The sequence below is a fragment of the Amblyomma maculatum genome, chromosome 6, assembly GCF_055883805.1.
Source record: "Amblyomma maculatum isolate TAMU_Amacu chromosome 6, ASM5588380v1, whole genome shotgun sequence".
NCBI lineage: Eukaryota > Metazoa > Arthropoda > Arachnida > Ixodida > Ixodidae > Amblyomma > Amblyomma maculatum.
Window position 1 is genome coordinate 65,731,143 of NC_139349.1, and position 20,695 is coordinate 65,751,837.

The window sequence follows — 20,695 nt, forward strand, 5'->3', positions numbered from 1 at the left end:
AATCCACCAATTTTGCTCCATTTGCGTCCTTTGAATTTCTGCGTTAGCAGCCGTAAATGGTTATTATGCAAATTCATCCTTTACTAAACTCTAGCCATAACTTTTAATAAGCGTTGTCGTTATTCAGCTATAAACGTTGAGCTCCGTTTTAAAGTCCGACTTCTGAGAGCTGGAGAGTCTGAACCTTCGAAAATATTTTTAATCGAAGTTCGAGAATATGCCTAAGGCTCTGTTACTTTCCGTGAGTTCTAATATTCGACACTCTAATTTTTTTGAAAATTAATTTGTAGCTAGACAACTGATGACTTTTGAATAGAGCATATTAATTGGTGCGCGAGATATTTTCTATTATGTTTTGCGTCATAATACACTTATAACTTGCAAAGCATAAAATGTAAGAAAGATATACAGTTGCAGCTCTGTATATAAGGGGAAAAAAGAAGGTTAATGATACGTAACGAAGCTTATCTTTCTTGGCACCTTTAGATTATTTGGTAGCTAACAAGCTGTAGCAGCTTCAGTTTGCTTTTTTTATTCTTTTAAACAAATTATAAAAGAGAATGATCTCGAATTCTGGCTCACCCTTTGTGCGATGCCACTGGCCACTTTTATAACGAAGTTCAAACGATATCTGTTGTGTTCGCCAGAGTTTAGATAATGAGATAGTTTCCTTAAACTTGCTTTATTTAGCATGTTTGGAGCTCGCAATAAATGAGGAAGATTGCATGTGTAAACAAGAAAAGCAAACTCGTTTTCGTTACTTTTCCTCTAAAGGATATAAAAACTCGTGGCTTCAAACACTTCTCTTTTTGTCAGTCTATGCACATTATAGGGAAATAGGTGTTATTCAAGAACTGCGTTGCTTTTTGGCTAATTACTGAACATCGCTCGAATTTCATTGTAGGGAGTAGCTTTTTTGACCTGCATTCTAATAGAAGGTCTGAACTCCTATCTGAAAGAATGCTGTTTGGATAATGACATTTTATATAAATTGTTCACGATGATGCTACCTTTTGTCATGACACCCCCAAAACATTTTAAAGGCAACACTTTTGATATGAAATTTGCGATACATCCTGATATCAGATTATTTTAGTACAGAGTACTAATACCTGAAATTCTTTTTTCTTTGTTTTTGCAGAACCACTGGCTATGACGTTGGTCATTGCTATAGCTGTGGGTGGCGTCGTCTTCCTTATTGTCTTCCTAACCCTCTTCGTGTACCTCGTGAGGTCCGAGAAGATGTGTTTCAGACGTGAGTACCGCAACTCGTTTCGCATGTGACCAATGTAACAATTTATTACAACTTTAAAAACTTCTCAGTAGCTGTGCTATAATTAGTGAAGTATAAGTGAGAAAAAAATGTTTTGCCTTCTGGGAGTTCTGTTGCAAGTTTTCTTGCTTTGTTTTATGCCTCTCACATGGGACCTGCGAATTCATTCTTTTAAACAGTCTCTGACATATATTAAAAATACTCTGACCACATTTACTTTCTTGTGTCCATAATCACCAGGCCGCAAGGTCATGGAGTGCCAAGACAACATAAATATGCAAGGACTTGGTAATGTTCATAAATGAGGGAAAACACAGCTTACACTTGAATATACAGGCCAAGTAACGGCAGCTAAGTGAAACTGTAAGTTTATTTTCTGTAATGATGTTTACAAAACTCAGAGTACATTTGCCAATAAACAAAAAAAGAAAATAGCCAGATCTACTTTTTTTTCTTCCTACTAGCTACGCGGATGTCAATTGAAGCCATCAAGTGTTAACTAAATCAAATGCAAATTGTTGATGAATAGTCCAGGGGTTTGGGGTGATGGGCAGGGGAGAATGCTGAATAAGGGACTCACACCGCTTGATAGAATTGATATTTAATTGAGTTCGGATGGGTTTATTCAGGCCTGCACATGTTACAAACAGATAGGTGTGAAAATGTATGGTTTGGACAAAACTTAAATGGTAAGTATTATTCTTTGTATATTGTACTAGATTCAAACAAATCCAATAAGTTGTTTTTTTATGCTCATTAATGTCAGCTGAAAAGAAAACTTCTCAAACTTTATATGATTGTCCAGATCAAGTAAAGTTACCCTTGAATGCTTTTAGCAAAGTAAAAGTAGAGTTTTAGCTTTTCCCCTAGGCTAAATTTTGTCATTCTCTTTTGTTTCTTGCACACAGGAACTGTATAGAGTGGTACAAATACTGTACATACATGGACGTTTTGTGTTGAATGGAACATATGTTCATCTCTGAAGACAATGTGGGGAAGCAAGGCGACAAAGGGACATACCCAAACGATATATGGTGTCTGCACCCAAATGGGAATGGGTTGAGTGGTCACCTATACTTAAGTTAATCATTTTTCGTCGAGAAAATAAAACAACTTTAAGAACCAAAGGAAAGCCTTACAAAAAGACTGATATTGCCTGCACATCTTTAATTGGCAGCTTTTGTGACTTTTATAATGACCTCATTAGCATATAATATGCAGTCATGAGCAGTGTTGTTTTTGTTTTGTAAAACACGGGATAATGTTCCTGTGGTCCTTGCTTGAGCAGTTGAGTATTTTGTCAATGACGTTCTTTTTTACACACTATGTTTCTTATTCATTAACCTCTTTTTTCTGCTATTTAAGGCATAAGCAAATTTGGAAAATGATGTGAGACCTTCATGACTTACGCGACTGAAGGGCCATTAATATATTTTTCAGATTTTACGTGGACATTGCTGGAAACACCGATAGTTTTGTAAACAGCTGCAAATATTATAGCCTACAAAATTAATTCCGAGATAATAAGATACAGAAAATAGCTGAAATTCCTAACTTGCTTATTTGCATTATATGTGCTCGCACCAGACGGCGCGTATAGTCCTCCACTGCTCGAGCAAGCTTAAAATTGAATGCGAAGCATACCGATAACCATGCAGTGAAAGGCTGCTATGCGAATGCATTCACAGTGAACAAATTTCATATTTAAGCTGACGCTCCTGTTCAGGTATAATATTTATATACTGCGGTTTAACCCAATTACATCGCAAGTGCGGGGCTGTGCTGTTGCGTATATGACAAATGTTAGGTATCTTTAGCCGTTATGTCTGCCGAAGGCATTGCTCTTCGTGTGCTCAGCTTTTGCGCAATGATGCATATTATAGTAACCTTTATTAACTGCACTTTTGCCTCTGAGGGATTTCATATGCAAGTATAAAATTGACTTCGGATTTATTTGTAAGCAGTAGAATTGCCTCTGGTACAACTTTGTTTGGCATGTTTCGACCCACCAGGGCCGAACCCTACATCGTCACTCTCCCCGTCCTCTCTCGTGCCCCACTTTTGATGTCGCGGACGAAATAGGAGTCTGGCGTAAAATATGGTCTTTCTTTTCTTTCTTTTTCTTGAAATACAGGCTATATGTACGTTCCAACGCAACGTATTCTGCGTTCCCTGAAACCGAGGTTATGCATTTTGGATCACCAGTATCAAGCCAGCATTTCCGAATGCATTTTCCAGTGCGTGTTGCCTTATTGCTTTGTGTCATTTCCGTCTCTGCAGCGCGTCACATTTTAATACCGGAACCCATCTCTATCTCGAGGAAGCGACACCAGGCAGAGAATATCGCTCGCCGTCCGACTGGCTTCCTTCTGCTAGGCTCACATTGAAGCAATCTGCGCGGAATACTGCTCGAGGCTTCGAAGACGCACGAGCAATATCTTCTCCGGTTTCTGCTTGGGGGACGTCGCATAGAAAAGAAAATTTGACGCTTGAGATTAAATGTTTGCTTCTCGCTTTGCCCAGCTGCGGCGTCACCGCTAGCGATCGTCGCGCACGCGAATATCATTAGAAAATAATTTTTTTTTTGTTACGCTCAAAATTTGATGCTTGTAAGTGCCGCAGGCGCATTTTGTGAATTCTTCCGGCCCTCATCTCAGCGAGGAAAACGTACAAAGAAACAAAGCACAACTCGCGGCTAAGCAACTACGGAGCCATTCCTGCGCAACATAAATAGATGGGGCTGCAAATTTCTGGCCTGTAATTCCGTTTTGAATCAGGCTACGTTGAAGTGTCACTTGGAACGAACTGTTGAAAAAAAACCTTTGTTTTCAAGTGCCCTTCCTCTGTAATTTACAAGCACTATATTCTCACGCAAGGCGCATAAAGGCATTATGCGCTTTGATGATAGTTGTTGTGCAGTTGTTTCGTGAAAAGTGGTGCCCTTCTAGAGAACGGGTACATAGTCCATGGTCTTGCCCAACGAGTGATAAATCCAGTCTGTATAAAAGCAGCGGTTTATTCCGGATAAACAAGAAGCACCTTACGCAGAAAGCGTCGAACTCTGCAGCGCAGCAAATCATGCGGTCGAGACTCGCGACAAAGCAACGTCAAGGTTTAAAGTAGAACGAGGGTCAAGGCTTCAGCGCAGCAAGGTAAAACGCACTGCGGCTCGAATAGGGCGCTACGACATGGTGCCAGAAACTCACCCAAAAAAAATGCTTAATCCATCTCAGGAGACACCGCTTCAGTCTTCCAGGCAGGGCTTCGCTCCACCCTCCATGCATACACCCGGCCGGCCCGTGCCGCTCGCCAACCTCGCCAACCGTGCCGCTCGCCAACCGTGCCGCTCGCCAACCCTCAGCTACCCTCGCTGCCGCGCCGATGACATGTCGCCTCCGCGACTGACACTTCGTCCATGCGCAGTCGCGCTGCGCGCGCGTGCCATTTAAATGGCAAATAGCGCGCTCAGTTTGAAACACTTGGAGGGGCCCCACTAGGTGCATTTTGTAACTACTGACGCTCTGTGCTTCTTTCGCACTCTGTGTGACTTGTGGGCGTTGACGCTTGCAATACCTTCTCAGAAGGAGCACATTTTGTTATGGGGAATTTGTTGAGCGGTAACTGTGTCAATTCGCCTGGACCTGCGCGGTGGCACATTCAAAAGGGGGATCGGCGAGGTAAGAAATAAATGAGACAAAATAGAGCATTCTCTGCGTTTCGTTCAGCTTGAAACGTCCTGTTTCCTGCTCAGCTCTGAAAAATCAAAGCTATCTCGTCGAAGTAGGCCGGCGAACGCGAGATGTTAGTTGAGGTGACACAAGGCTGCGCCAGCACGACCGTTTAGGTCGATGGCAGGCGTTGCTTGCCTTGGAGACACCGTTTTATTTTTCACGGGATTGTGCCAAGTTCTGAAATGCAAGCTAAATTGGCGAATTTCTGCCTGAAATGAGGCTTTTCTGTTTGGCCGCGAAAATTAACGGCCTCGGGCCCAGACAGGCAAAAATTCGGCCTTTCTGCCTTATGTTAGGGCGCAGCAGTATTCATTCTTTGGCTATAAATGGCGCAGTTGTAACCGTAAACGGTGAAGTCGAATAACGCGCGATTATCTCAACTGACTGAAACTGCAGCTGCATCGGCTGGAATTTCACAAGCCTAACGAAACAGAGGAAAACTTCTGAGCTCGCAAAGAAGTCGAATCAGTTGAAAAGGCAACCAAGTGTGCTGAGAGATGGAAATCAGACACGGAGAACCGATTCTGTGCATTTCTGCGTGTTTCTCTGCATTCAATCGTTACATGCCCAAGAAAGTGGAGGTTTCGTTAAAGCACATACTGCACTGACGAGCACAAGTTTACCTTTTATAGCTGTTAGGGTACATAATGCTCAAGAATCAGTTTTTGTATGAATGATAGCCACGTGTGTCCGCGTATGGCAGTGGCCGGAAAATTATGGCAGGTTTTATTTCTATTCTACTGATATGTGTTATGAGCATCGTAAGGCGAGCATCAATGGTTGTTCAAAATAATGGTGGCTGAATACACACGTGAGCGAAATATGACTCTTTTTGCCTCATTTTGTAGCAGCGGCGTAACTACGAGTGAGATCTGAAGGTTCAGGAAAAGGTTTCATTCTGAACGAGTGAGATCCAATGCAATCGCTTCGGACATCTCTATTTCTTTTTTTTTTTTTTTTTTTTTTTTAGGCAAGCGCCACGAAAAAAAAAAAAAGAATGCTGATATGCTTCAGCAGACACAGAGCCTTTATTCATTCTTTCATTTGATCGGCCGCACTTCTTTCTGTACGCTCGATACCCGCATGATGCCGTGCGTCTGTCAACATAGCGCGCATATGGTGTCTTAATTAATGCACGTCTCTTTTTTGTTACTTTTATATTGTTTACTTCTTGCGGTTTACGTTTATGTGTTATATGCGATTGAAGCACGTGGTTCCTTTGGATTTTTTTTTTCTATAAGCACTCTTACTAAGAACGAGGGAAGTGCGTTGGTGTTTTCGAACGCATGAAATTTGTGTTGTTGTTTTGTGCACTCTGTTCTTCCAAACAACCCGCATCGCTCAGGGCATTCCTCCGTTTACCAAGCGATGAGAAACAAAGCAGGTTCGTTTTGCATGTCTTGCCTGCAAGACCACCCTCGGCCGAACTCGTTATGCACGGCATATGATTTGTTTCATCAATGTGCCAGGTGAGTATTATTTCTGTTATATTTTTTTGTTATATAATTATGTCCTTTTTTTTACATTCATGCCTAATCTGTCGTTCAGTGGTTTTTATTTTTCGCGATTTTTTTGCTTGAAGACTTCTCACTAGCACCTACCTACTTCGTCTGAAGCAGCCTTTCCGGCCGCAACTTTACTACGTTGTCATATGCTCGTCTTCCGCGAATACCCTTATCCAAACGACATTGCATATGTAGCCGATGGACTCAATAAAAAATTCAATCAATCAATCAATCAATCAATCAATCAATCAATCAATCAATCAATCAATCAATCAATCAATCAATCAACCATAGTAGAGCCTGCGTGCCAATTGTAAACTTCACTACTGGCAAGCTTGAAATGCTAGCAGCTAAAAGGTCGTCCGGCTCGGTGTGCGCGCCACTTTACTATGCGAGTCTCTTTATGACAACGAAACAAATCGCTTAGTTGCTCAAATAGGTGAATTCACTTTCAGGCAAGGCTGCAGAAGACCCTATTCGGGTAAAACTTTTCAAACCCTGAAGAGTGATCGGGACGTCATTATTGACAGCGTAGCATTAATAGTTTTTGCAGCGCGTAGCCGGGCAAGGACAAAGATGCGCCTGTGCGTCTTACGTGTTCCTCCGTCTTTGTCCTTGTCCGGCTACGCGCTGCAAAAACTATAGAAAACCAACTAGCCCGACAGCTTGTCCTCTTCTAGTATTAATAGGTAAGGTAAAGTCTACATAAGAGGGATAGAAGGCTTGTTGTTGTGTATCTTAAGTGACAGCTTATACAACTCATTCGATCAAGAAGCCGTCGGCGGCGTCGGCAGCGTGTCTCGGAAATAATTGGAGGCTGCGTAAAAAGTTTGTCGGGGTAATGCGTGGTTTTAGCGATTGATTATCCATTTATGTGTGATAGGCGATGACGAGTAACCTGTGATTACTTGATGAATCGAATAAATGAAAAAAGATTGAAAAAGGGGGTCAAAGGGTGTAACAATGCTCAGATTGAGAAACCAACGCTCGATGATGCTAATTAAGAAAATTTAGAGTGTCTAATTGACCAACTCATTCATTGAAGTTAATGATAAAAATGAAAAAAATCCTTCAAAAACTGCTAAGACCGAAAAGCCGATATTTGCTGATGCTAAATGCCGATGTATGAAAAAAAAAAGTGGAATGTGAAAAAAAAAGAATCGTTCTTTTGTGTGAAACGCTATCGCGTCATACCCTTAAATATGAAGCTTAAGCGTCTCCTAATTTTGTTGACATGTTGGTTTAGAAGAAAGTTGGTTCATTTACCGGACACACGATATAAAGCATGCTCTGTCTCAATAGAAATGTTCACGCATTGAATCCAGGATAGCGTGTCGTTCATCATTTTAAATGCCGCGGCGATCATGCTTCTTTGTATGGGAAAGTATTGACATCAGGGCAACGAAGCCATTGCACCGAACTCGTGGTAGTGTTGATATTCAAGTAGAGCAAATGACTTGGTATTTCCATTAGGAGAAGCCGGCCTTTTTATCTAAAGGCACTAGGGGAGCGGCTGTCTCTTTAACCATTGTTACTCATTATTCTTTCTGTCTCTGGCAAATAGTTTGGCTTTGTAACCCAGAAGATAAATTACTCTGCTTCCGTCCTCGTACAATCGCTAAGGTATTGTGCTGTACGCTGAGGAAAAATCTATAAAACGGCCCAAGTAATCACCTTAGTGTTCACGAACCGTTGAACAAACTTTAGTGAAGGTTTGGCGCACACATTGGATATTTTTGCGCTTTTCGCTTCCTTTGGGAAAAATTAATTTTTTTTTTCGCATCCGGAGGACCATTCGTAAAACCTGTGAATGATGACTACGGATGGCGCTAACATTGCATAAGTTCTGAAAATTGCCCACGTTCTATTCTCAAACATTTACCTTCATCGGCCGCCTTGCCAGTGAGAGCATTAAATAATGAATGTGCTTTTTGATTTTGCTAGAAGCACACCTTAAATACCAGTGCATTCAAGATTCTTTGGATAACTGCATTAGAGAATACCTGGACGGTTTCATTCTCTTTTTCGCGTAGCTCAAAAACTGAAAAAAGTTCTTCCTCGCCCTAGATGAAGTATTATGAAAAGGGGCTCACTTGATGAGGTCTCCTTATCAGCGCCAGATTTCCAGAGATACGGCGCCAATTGACCAGAGGAAGCAAGGGTTTATTTTTTATTTGTTTGGTGGGTGGACGTAATTTGTTGGCCACTTGCCTCCTTTTGTGCCATCGCGTGCCCTATTTTTCACCCCTGCATGCTGGAAGAATTTTCAGCTTACGCTTACAATCAGATGAATAACGAGTTACGCATGTTTTCTTATATAAATTACGCCTTTTATCCGAACTTCCTGAGTGTTCAATGCAACAGGGCTAAACTGTGGAAGCTGTTGCCAGCAGAGTACTGCTCACCAGAAACCCTAATAGAGAGAAAAGGCGGAGGCCCCGCCGGGGTGGTGCAGTGGTAAGACGCCCGACTACTGTGCCGGAGTTCCCGGGTTCGAACCCGACCGCGGCGGCTGCGTTTCGATGGAGGCGAAACGAAGTGGCGTCCGTGTGCTGTGCGATGTCAGCGCACGTTAAAGATCCCCAGGTGGTCGAAATTACTCCGTAGCCCTCCACTACGGCTCCTCTTTCTCTCTTTCCACTTTCATTCCCACCTTCCTCCCTTCCCTTACGGCGCGGTTCGGGTGTCCACAGAGCAAGTGTGACAGTTACTGCGCCTTTCCGTTCCTGCGAACCAATTTAATTTATTTAAAAGGCGGAGGAAATAAAAAAAAAACCGGACATTGACAAGTGCTTGGGAGCTTGTTTTTTTTTTTCTTTTTTTTTTGTCTTCTTGGGTGCTTCGCATTTACAGCGGTCTAAAAATTAAACTGCATTCATTAGGCGCAAAATGTGCTGTGTAGGGATTAATTTAGCTTATCAAATAAGCCCACGTACGTAACAAGCCTACGAGACCATTATATTTTCATATGTGTTAACTGCTGCCTTAAGAAGCTTCGCTCATTCGTGTAGTGCGCAGTTCATTTGTATGGACACTTAATACGTGCTCTCTGATTTCACTTCAAGGGGCTGTTTTTCAGCCAACGTGTTATTCCATTCGGGCAGTTCACATAGGACTTGCTGTCTGTATAGTCCAGTATAGTATGCCTTGAAGGTGGGAACATGTCAGCTTTTAGAGTGCCAGGCGCATGAAGCTAAGCAGCGCTTTTTTCCTTCGAGTATTTAATAAAAACGAGTACGTTTATTGAAATCATTTCTATTCTGCTTACAAGAGAAACACTGGACCACTTAACCACCGTCAACATTTTTTTATTCTACAAGTTTTAGCTTCTAGCAAGAATAACTCTTTTTTTTTTTATGTTTTGCAACGACCGTAGCCCGACATTGTGTGTCACCTTGGTAGAGGGGAGCATGGGCGATATGCGAGTTTGCGGCTAATAACGAAGGCGCAGTCAGCCTCCATGTAACAATTGCGCCCACGCAGTTGCCAGAGCAACAGCTTACCAGTAGGTATTCAAGGATACTGAGGAGAGGACCGGAACAATAATCACACGCCTAGAACTATTGCAGCATTACTGAGCAGAAAGGGAAAAGAAAGCTGCAAGGTGACAAAGATGTAATTAAAGAGGAAAAGGTAGCATTACGCAAGCTCGAAACAATACATATCAACACTTTACTTAGCCTTCTACGTATAGTGCGCCACACCTTATACTCAGATAAAATAAATATTCGAACGTATATCGCAAGATGCGGTCATGCCGAAAAAAAAAGAGAAAAGAAACGGGAGCTAGATTTGATTGATAAAATTCGTTAGCGAATATTAGGGGCTAGGGGTAGTGGGTTGAGAAAGAGCAGTGGTCGGCAGTCCTGTGTCCAGAAGTCCTCCTAACTCAGTGCTGGAGGTTCAGGAAGCACTGGTTGCTACGGACGAGGCAGGCAGCCGCCTTCACTGGGATCCTGAATAGAAACTGCGCTGACAAGTATTTCCTCCGCAGTAAATATCAGTTCATTTCATGAGAGATGAGAGCATCAAGAAAAAAAGATCGATGAAGTGCACTGCACTTGTAATATACAAGTTAGACCTGGAAGAAGAGCTGCGAGCTCTTAGCGTACACGGCATACACGGTGCACGGCATGTAATACATTGATATGACGCGCAGCGTACTCTCAGCACAAAGTGTAAAATGCTTCACCAGTATATTTCAACCCCGTTTTACGGTTCCTTTTCTGCGCACTGCTTCCAAGGCAGGGTCCATAAATTCGATTAATCAATACTCAAGGCGCAGCCAGGTTACTATTGTAAAGGGCAACCAGGCAATGGTAGTATGTTTGTGATTGAAGCGTCATGTGTACAGCGAGAATATTGACATCGCTTTAGTTGCATCTTTTATGCAGGATAAACGTGATTTGGCGTTAGCGAAAATTGAGCAATTGATGTTCACTTTGTTTCGCTCTCTATCCATCTGAACTCAGAACCTTTGTTTTTTTAAAACGGCGCATGAGCATTGTCGCAGAACCTATGTGTGATTATTATTTTTTGTTTTGCAGGTACGAAGCCAAGCAACAAGAAACTGCAGCACCTTCAACACGTCGAGAACTGCAAAGTTCATATGGGAAATAATTTGTAGAGCGGGGGCCAGTAGAAGTTGCTCGGAATGCGCGCGCGGTCTGTGTCAAACAACACATTACCGTGCCTGTTCCGTCTCGAACGCATACCAGGGTGCACCGCAGGCACCGCCGTGTCGTCATGGTGTCTCCGTGCTCTCATCACGCTCTTGCACTGAAACTCAAGTCGTGCGCTTCCAAGACTATGGGTAATGCCATTCTGAAAATAAGGCACCAGCGATCCACGACGTTTTTGTCTGCTCCGCTTGTGCTGAAGGAACGCGCGATTGAACAGACGTGAGAATTACGTGCACGTGTGGTGTTTCCGACATGGCGTGCTTTTATTGAGTGCAGGCATCGTCGAAGACTATATGACTCGGCAATATTGTTCGAATTAGACTTGCAAGTCGTCCTCGACGAGGCTATTGGTAAATAAAGCATGTCAGGAGCTGCGAAGCCGTGATATCTGGAGAAAGGAAGTGGACGAAGTAGGACGCCTACAAATAAGCTGGCGAGGAAGAGGCGAGTACCGCTAATATGTTGCGGTCACTGAAGCACCGCCGTCTGAGCAACCTCATTCCCTCAGTGTTGTCGCTCAGTGTGTGTGTTCGCCATTCAAGAGTGCCACGCAGTGTAGCACGAGCACAATGACAGCAAAGGCATTCGCACGACGTCGCCGTTTTGGGGCTGCGGAAAGAAAAGGAAACGGCGCTCAATAAAACGCATTTCCCTGCTCTACGCTTCTAGTCGCTTGGACAGCGATACGCTTTGTTTGCTTGCACAAGTGTGGTGCACCGTTCTGTAATTGAAGTGTCTCTCATCTTCGGAGGACAAAGGTGGGGATGTGCTAGATTGAAATGTTTTCATGAAGTACGAAACGCGCGCTAGAAGTCTTATATCGCGCGATGGCGGTGGTAAGTATCTAATGAACACACTGCTATATTCGCAAGCGCATCTTCAAAAGAGACGCGTCTTCGAAGACGTTTTGCGAAATTTGTTTTCTGTCTGTGAGGATTTAACTCCAAGTCACCGATAGAAGTCTCATGTTGTGGCTTTTGGTGTATCATCGCAAGTGACTCCACGGTTTAGTTAAGTGTTGTTTGTGTTGTTTTATGTGCTAAATTTTGCCAGGCTAAAACTGAAACAAGGCTGTCTACTGGCTTGCCAACTTAATAAGGCTGAGATATCAGCCGAAGTCGTTCATGCGCTTGCTTCTTTTTTCGTGTAGCGGTACTGCGAAATGGGCTGCGCATATAATCACTTCCAACGTTTTTCTATTTCCTGACATACATGCGACATATTCAGGATAGCTTTCACAAAATCCAGTCACTACCACAAGAACTGGAACATGCATTTGCAAGCGATTCTCGCAACCACTGTGCATCTCTTCCACTCGGGCTCCCGCGAATAGCATCAATGGTTATGTCAACTCAACCAAGACAGAATTGTTTCAGCGCATAAGTTGCATTGCTACCTGAGCACCGATGAGCGTCACTGTTCGTTGATTTTCTGTTGATTTTCACAATAAGTCTTTCTGCTATCAGGGTATGGTATGTTTAACTCAGAGCTTTGCAATAAGAAACTCGAACTTTAGGACTTTTTTCTTAGTGGTAAGCGGCCTTTGCGTAGGAGCCTAGGAGATGATGATATGGTATGTGAGGCTAAACGTCCTGAATCGACGCGTGAGATATCTAGGACGCCATAATCGAGGGCTCCCAATTAATTTACACCACCTGAAGATTTTTGACTTTCACTGATATCTAGCTGTGTATGGGCGCCTTGCGCAACGCTTTGATTGAAACGCAGCATATTCAGCTGTGACCGAACCCGCGTCCTCGCGTTCAGCGCCCTAGCCATTGTGATACCGCTGCAGAGCATGAATGTGCGATTGATATTGGAGTATAGGCTTCACCGGACTTGGAAAATGTGCTCTACTGGGAGCGTGGGAACAAGTGAAGAAATCATAACAAATGAATTCTTACATGATCCACTGGTGTGTGAGTCGTTTCACGGATAAAGATGGGGGAAAAAGAAAGTTACCTGGCGCTTCTTTTTTTGTTTGCCTTATCACCGTGGCGAGCGAATTGAGTGCAATCGCTAGGCTTTAAATTGCTGAAGTTTTGAAACAACACTCAAGTCCACGTCTTACTTTTCCGGAACTTCGCGGCATCTTTATGCTGAGAGAAAGCTAATGACTGAAATCTATTTTCTCATGAGAATGAATCACACTGTGAGAGACACATCGAAGGGGTTAGTGGTCTCCGCGGAAACTAAGACTAGCTTTGTACTGCATCGCTCTGTTTTCTAAATTTTCCCATCGGGTGGTAAGCAAATAGCAACCTCAAAACACAATTTGGCTCCTGGCATTGAAGAAACTGGTGGCTCGCTATTTAGTTTCGATCCCAAAGGAATCGAGTCCTCTATTGTAAAGCTCTGTAGTAAATTCTGTAAGCAATCTCTAAAAATGAGCATACTCATACTTATCAGCCGATGACACCACTTTATTTGTTTATTTATTTCCAAATACTGTTGGGGGCCCTTCCGGGCTGTTACTGGGGGAACGGGGTCCATTTAACAGTGCAACACAGTTCTAACACTTTTTCGAAGCTTTCTAAGGAAACAGTCCTATCAAATACACGTCTATCAGGGTTATCCTATTGAACAATTGTTTTAGGGCAGAAATGAAAATTTATAAGCGTCAACTCTAGGCACATAAGGCATAACTGCAAAGAGGTGGTTAGTTCGGGATGACAGTCTTCCGGGTGGCCGCAAGTACAAGCTGGAACTATCACGTGTCACCTGGTGCGTTGCACTTTAGTTGTATACTTGAGATCTCGAAAGCAACGCAAGAATCACGCTTTATTGGGACGATAATTTTGCTTATATGTACTCTACAGAGGCAAACGGTGGGTGTTAATACAGTTTTATTGCAAAATCGCACCCACTTGTATACTACTACACCACCGTCTATAGGTATATATAAGTGGGGTGTACTATCAAAGATGCCTGACAATTTTTCTACCCAACATCTGTGAAAACGCTTTCCTGAAAACCGTTTTTACAGGTAACGCTGACTTAATACAAACACTGCTTATGTTTGTTTTTTTAAGCAAGTGGACTCGCACGTTGTTCGAATTGTTGTATACTCTACTGAAAAAGCTGAGATTTTCCAACTTTAAAGGCTTGGAAGTTTCAGCTTGTACCTTGTAGCTGTCACGATGTGCATTGTGTTACACTCGCTTCGCATGTTTTGGAGTTGCTCGATTTGGGAAATATGAAATGAGAACTCCCATAACATAACTAAATCGCCACACCTACTGCCTTGCAATGCAAGCGCTTGCGCCTCTACCTTGACACCTACTGGAAGGTCTCGTTGTTCTTGTTTTTAATTGTTCGCGCAGGTTTTGGCACTGTTACGAGACAGACGAAGTTGAGAAGTTTGACTGCCATGTCTGTAAATGTTCTCAGTGTGCGTATACATGTAAGTGTACATGCTTGTTTGAGAAGTGTGAAAAAAAAAATTAATAGCTTTGATGTTACAAACATTTTCTGCAAAAAGTTGCGTACTGTCTCCTCAAATTGTTTTTAGCTCTCCTGGTATCGATCAGCTTACACTATTGACTTGCGCTAACTACTGGTGAGGTTAAAGTGGAAATGTTAGAGCTGATGAGTTTTGCAGCAGAGTCGCAGATTTTGGTTAAGTTTTCATAGAGTGGGTGAGTAGGACAAGCAGACTTTTCTCCGTTTTGATGCCTCCCAAAGTGGACCTTAGTCGCCATTAGGTCTGCCTTGAAATGTTGGTGAAGAACACCTTATTTTAGAATAATATTTATTTTTCAAGAATCAATTTTTATTTTACAATGCACAGATTACATTTTCGAAATCTAAACGTAGTATTGCTTCATAGCGTTACTACTTTGCTATAAGGGGTGAAATCTTTTGTCGGTTGGCTTGCACTATCGATAGCGGCGCAAAACATCGTAGTGCACATCATTTCATGTGTCTAAGGTGAAGTCGCCGAAAGTGAAAACACTAAATCATGGCTGCAAGAAATAACGAGTTTGTTCTACCATCGAAAATTGCTGGCTCCACCTGTGGAGAAGTAGACGTATTTCTACCCAGAGAACAACGAAGTGTGAGGCATTAAACTTTGACAGCAATTAGAGGTAACGGCGACCCAAAACCTGATCAGCTGGGCGCATTAAATTAGACGAGGGTTCGGTACGTCGCGTTTGTTAACAACGTGCTAAATTTTTGCCGGCGCTGTTTTGTTGTCGTTGTTTACTATGGTGAGCGCTAAATGTGTGCTGCGTGTGACTGCGTGCGTTGCGCATTATGACACCTAAATTTTATTCCTTCCGTTATGATGACGGAGTTTTTGCTAATGTACATTTATTGTTGTGTACTTACATTGCAGGCTAAGCTTATGTGGCTGTGTCATTTCTAGAAATAATTTCATAACCTACGTTCAAAGACGAATAAAGCAAGTTACTGTATTATATATCCAGTTTTTCTCCTTCTTGCGAATACAACTGTAAACAAATTGAATCTTGTGTACAGCATGAAACCATGTCACATCACCTACACAGCCAGGTTATGTCCGCATGTCGTCTCATGACCTGAAGAAGCTGAGCAAGGTAAAAGGTTGGCCAGTAAAAAATACAAGTGGATAAAACGAAAAAAAAAAACATGCAAAAGGTAAGCACATAAGACATACTTCTTCCTGGGGCATGAGCAATTTCACCGGTGGGTGGTGTAAATTTTAATGGCCATAAAAAATGCAGGAGGGGGGGGGGGGGGGGGGGGGGGGGGCACAGCCCCCCTCATGGCCTATGGGAGAGGCCTGCGCAACGGGTCCTCCCTCACAGATGATTTGCTAGTCCTTTGAGGGCCAGCCTGTTAGTGGCACTGGTTATCATGTCACAGCCAGCATTCTTGCAACGTAATTTGGCACCTCATTAAACGCTATGTATATATGTTTTGTGTGAACTTAATCGCATATAAAAGAATAACCCCAACTCTGTAGCAATTAACATGCCAGCAGTGTCTCATAGATGCGTGTTTTCAGGACGATCTTAGTTATTGTGATGCGGTGATAAAGAGTAGCGGTGTTGTAACTTATATCATTAGGTTCGAACGCATGGTGGTGACATCCCTACAAGCTCCGATGTTAAGATATTGCGGCTATGGGAAACCTATAAAGTGTCGGTCTGGCGTTGGCAGACCGACACTTTCGGTCAGTCCAAAATGACAAATTTTTTCGGTGTAAGGTGCGCCTGATAGATCACCTATTAAGTGCACCAGCATTTTACGTTGCACAGGATACAGATATGGCATGCCTTATTGACATGGGTCGACTATAGAAGGAAAGGTATTACTACCAATGGCGGTTTAATTCCGTTAGAACATGAGAGTAATTAGTTTAGGATTCAAAGCCACGTTTTTTGATACGACACGAAGTACCAATTTTATAGTACAGTTAGGGTCAACAGTCCAGCTATGACACTCCAGCCCTGAATAAAGTTTACCCGATTCCAATTCTCCATTTGAGGTAAAAAACGAAGTTATTTTCTTGTTCTGAGGACCAAACTTTGGACATGCTTTCATTGATTTTATAAAATTGGCAACCGTCAGGCAAAATAGGTAGATGGATTTTGATTTGTGTTGTTAGAAAGCAACGGGGTTTTTTGTCACAGGAAAATGCAGATCATTAATAGTGAAAGACGTATTCCGACGCCGCAGGCGAATATTAGTAGGTGCATCCTGTCGCCTGCAGTCATACGATGCAAAATGTCTTCATCGCTTTTTCATGCAGCACCGTTTCGACGCGCAGTTTCTGCCGAAATAGGCCAAATGTATAGAAGGGTTCTTCCCCAGATAGGCGAACGCCTGGCGTTATGTCTACTTGGCCAGGTGAAGGTGTAGTGCGCAGGTGCTTTAGGTGCTTCAGGTGCTTCAGGTGCAGAATTTATTTGAAATATTCGCGCTGAGCGTGGCTGACCTAACAGGAATCAAGAGCTTTAATTATTTCCCGAGAATCCGCGCGCTTTTGGCTGCGGACGACTTGAACCGGTGTGATGTGCTTTTTCTCCTGACAGGGCATATATTAAAAAAAAAAAACAAAAAAAAAACTTGCAGCATTAAGATTTTCTTTCTGATTGATCAAAGCGCAAGATGTGTCTAGGTCAATTGCCTCTTATTCACCTCGTCCTGGCATGGTCAAGCTCAGTTCTTGAGAGGTAGACGGCTTATGTTGCCACTGTCTGGGTGAATGAAACTCCACGCTGGTTTCTTTCGTATCATTAGATGAAAACCTCACATCCTCGCGCTCTATGGAACACAATTCCCCCGTGGCCGCTGTCTCCGTGGCATTATCTTAAGCAGCAACCACGGTGGTGCAAACTATCACTACCATCCGTTGCGTTTAGCAAGCTGAAATATAAATCATATTCCCCTTCCGTGGTTTTTCTTCGTGAGCAGCAACAGCAATCTGCACTTCGACGAGGACATGTTCCCCGTAACCGCGTCGTGTAGTCACTGGTGCCGGCTTGGGTTTTCTTAATTGTCGTGTTTTACGCCGCGGTGTCCGTGTTTCCGGTAGCATTTTCTCTCTATGCGGCTTGTGCATCTGCGGAGGGCCCAACTATTCTACAAAGAAAAAGGATGACGTGGAGTTCCCCTCATTTTTCGGGGGAAAGAGTTGGAGGAAATAGGACGTTTAAACTTCCTTTCAATTTTACCGGGAATGAAGTCTGACGTGTTCTTCGAAAGCAAAAAAGAAAATAAAAAGTGGTAGCGTTTTAAAGGTACTGTACCAGTCTAAAATAAGCCGTGCTTCGCATTTTTTAGAAAACTTTAGTGTCAGCCTTCCGTTAGGACGACAAGCACTCTTTTCAACTCTTTAATTGATCTTTATGCCATGACGCTGCTTTGGAAGGCATTAACAATTTTTGTGCTCGCAAACACGATAAATATTTTACCTGATTTGTGCGTTAGAAAAAGAAAATTATATATCTGCGCAGGGTCGAAACCTAGCCTCTCATAGTACATGTTTGGGGCGTGCATTCTACACCGTCTTGTGCGGACACCGGCTGACTTGTTAACTATTAGCATAGCAATTAATTATTCACGAGCATACACATCCCGTAAACCTTTGCTGCCGACTGCACCACCATGTATGCCATGGGAAGCAACAATTATGCAAAAAGTTTTCTCGCTTTACTTGGGAATTTTCAAGGGTTATGCTCATATATTTGCTAGCTGAGGTGACCACCGTAAAGCATTCAGCACATTTGCCTTGCGACAGACATAATGGAAACTTTAGAAGAGTAGTTACGCCCTAGTTGCGCTACATACAACATACTCTTGGCCACCTCTTGGCTACATACGTCACAGATGCGCAGCTTCGTATGCGCTTCCCAAAATGAACACAGGTAACCATGATCTTTTATTCTTATTGTCGCTACAGTTAAATCCTAGGGGTACTTTGGATTTTTTGTCAGCACGTGTATTTTGGAGCAATAAGCGCTAGATTTGTTTCCCCATAACTTCGAGATTGCAGTACCACCTCGGGCCCTAAGGGACACCAGAGGGCGCAATTTAGCATGATAATCTGCTGCATGCTCCCTACTATTGATAAAGTAGCAGCTACAATTTACTTGTCACTTGTAGCTCATGTTGCCACTTTACGCACATGGCCGTCTGACCTCGTACTACCACGCATCTAAGTGCTGCCCGCGGCAAAGTCTGTCAATGTAGACGGCTAGTCAACTTCTTGCGGGCTCACTCAGGTAGAGCTGATCGATTCGGATGTCTTACTATGCAGCTTTATCTTTAGCTGGTGAATCTTACTATTTTCATAGATATTTAAATAGCAACACCCTATCTTCTTCACATAAGCACAACTGATTTTGTTCACTACTCAACAATCTGTTGTTTGCAGGGGTCATTTTAAGTTAATATCTTAGTTAAATGGGGGACGCTCCTGAAGTTTTATTTTAAGATCTGGTTCACACTCTTAATGATATATTCTTACGCGAGCACTCTGAAACGTTTTCTGGAGCATCGACATTTTAATTGTTAGGGCAATTGCAGGGGTTCTCTATTCTGCGCTAGGTGAAGCGGGGTGATTGAACTGCTTGTAGAGCTCTTCTGTATTTAAAGTGCCGGCCTTAAAAACAACTCGTTCGTCTCTTGTAGAAATAAGAAAGAAGGGCTGCTGTATACGTGCTCTAAATTATGCTGTCGCTGGAGTGAAGCATGGTCTCTCGTGGTTCGCGGCACGCACGAAAGTTGGAACACGTTTGGCAACACTAAGCAACGTCAAACTTTGATCTCAGGTAAGGACTATGCAATATTAGTTCAGGAACGAGCGCATAGGAGGCAATAAGGCAACACTAGGTATACCCTGTTTGCTGGGAATGAAGAGAGTTTTCACAATGTGAATGATGGTACTGAGTTTCTTCCGGTTATAAGTTTAAAGGTTGAGGTTTTTGAGGCTTAGATTTCATATTTTGTTTTACCTTCTTGCGCCATCGGGATTGCTACAAGACCTTATTTATAGTTTTTACAAGCTGTGCCTTTTTCCGGAGTGATGCCTTAAAGGGTTTTGATGCTCTATCGGGGCAGTTTGGTGAGAAGAAATGCTGTTTGCGTCTTTGCAGGTCATTTCCCGTTCATGCCACTCAGTGGCTTTAAGAGCTGTCCCGAAATTTCAGAGCTGCTGCATTCCGCTTACAAGTTTACAAGTTTTGCGCTCAACAGGGTGAAATTCGTTTTCAATGAACAAAACTCATTACTTTTTTTTTTCAGTAATCTGTACGACAATAACAACAGGAAAAAATATTATGATTAGCATGAGAGCGATTTAGAAAAGTTTCGTTAAGGTGCAATAGGCTCCTCAGCGAGATCTGTTTACTTTTTTTTTTGCGTGAGTCTTATCTCGCACTAGAGGGGTTCTTTGATTACTGGGAACCTTGGAGTGAATCAATTATATACGATATTGGAGACTATAACCAATTGTATCATTGTGCGCGTTGTTTCCTAGGGTTGCTACTTCGCACAGAAGTCATGAAACACCTATACTTTATAAGTTTGCTGGCGAAGGTAAAAAAATTCTATTGATTTTGTAATACATATACTTATTCTCAAGAGGAAAGTATACAACAGTTGCATCTTGCCTGTACTCACCTATGGGGCTGAAACGTGGAGGCTAACCAAGAGAGTTGTACTTAAGTTGAGGACAACCCAGAGGGCTATGGAACGAAAAATGGTAGGGGTAACATTAAGAGATAGAAAGCATGCAGAGTGGGTCAGAGAAATAACTCAAGTTACCGACATTCTAGTGGAAATTAAGAAGAAGAAATGGACATGGGCAGGACATGTAGCGCGAAGAGAGGATAACCGATGGTCGCTGAGGGTAACAAACTGGATTCCAAGGGAAGGAAAGCGTAGCAGGGGGCGGCAGAAAGTTAGATGGGCGGATGAGATTAAGAAGTTCGCAGGGGTCAAGTGGATGCAGCTAGCACAGAACCGGGTTAAGTGGAGAAATATGGGAGAGGCCTTCACCCTGCAGTGGGTATA

At 42.8% G+C, this 20,695-nt stretch overlaps 1 protein-coding gene across 2 annotated transcripts in view; it reads left to right on the plus strand.

Annotated features, from left to right (window-relative positions):
* The window catches only part of LOC146185899 (kin of IRRE-like protein 2), a 463,934-nt gene that overhangs the window by 426,167 nt on the left and 17,072 nt on the right, over positions 1-20,695 (plus strand). For both annotated transcript variants that reach the window (XM_084606837.1, XM_084606836.1), the window contains exon 9: positions 1,142-1,255. In XM_084606837.1, the coding sequence (XP_084462963.1) occupies positions 1,142-1,255 (114 nt within the window). The remainder of the gene's footprint in view (positions 1-1,141; positions 1,256-20,695) is intronic.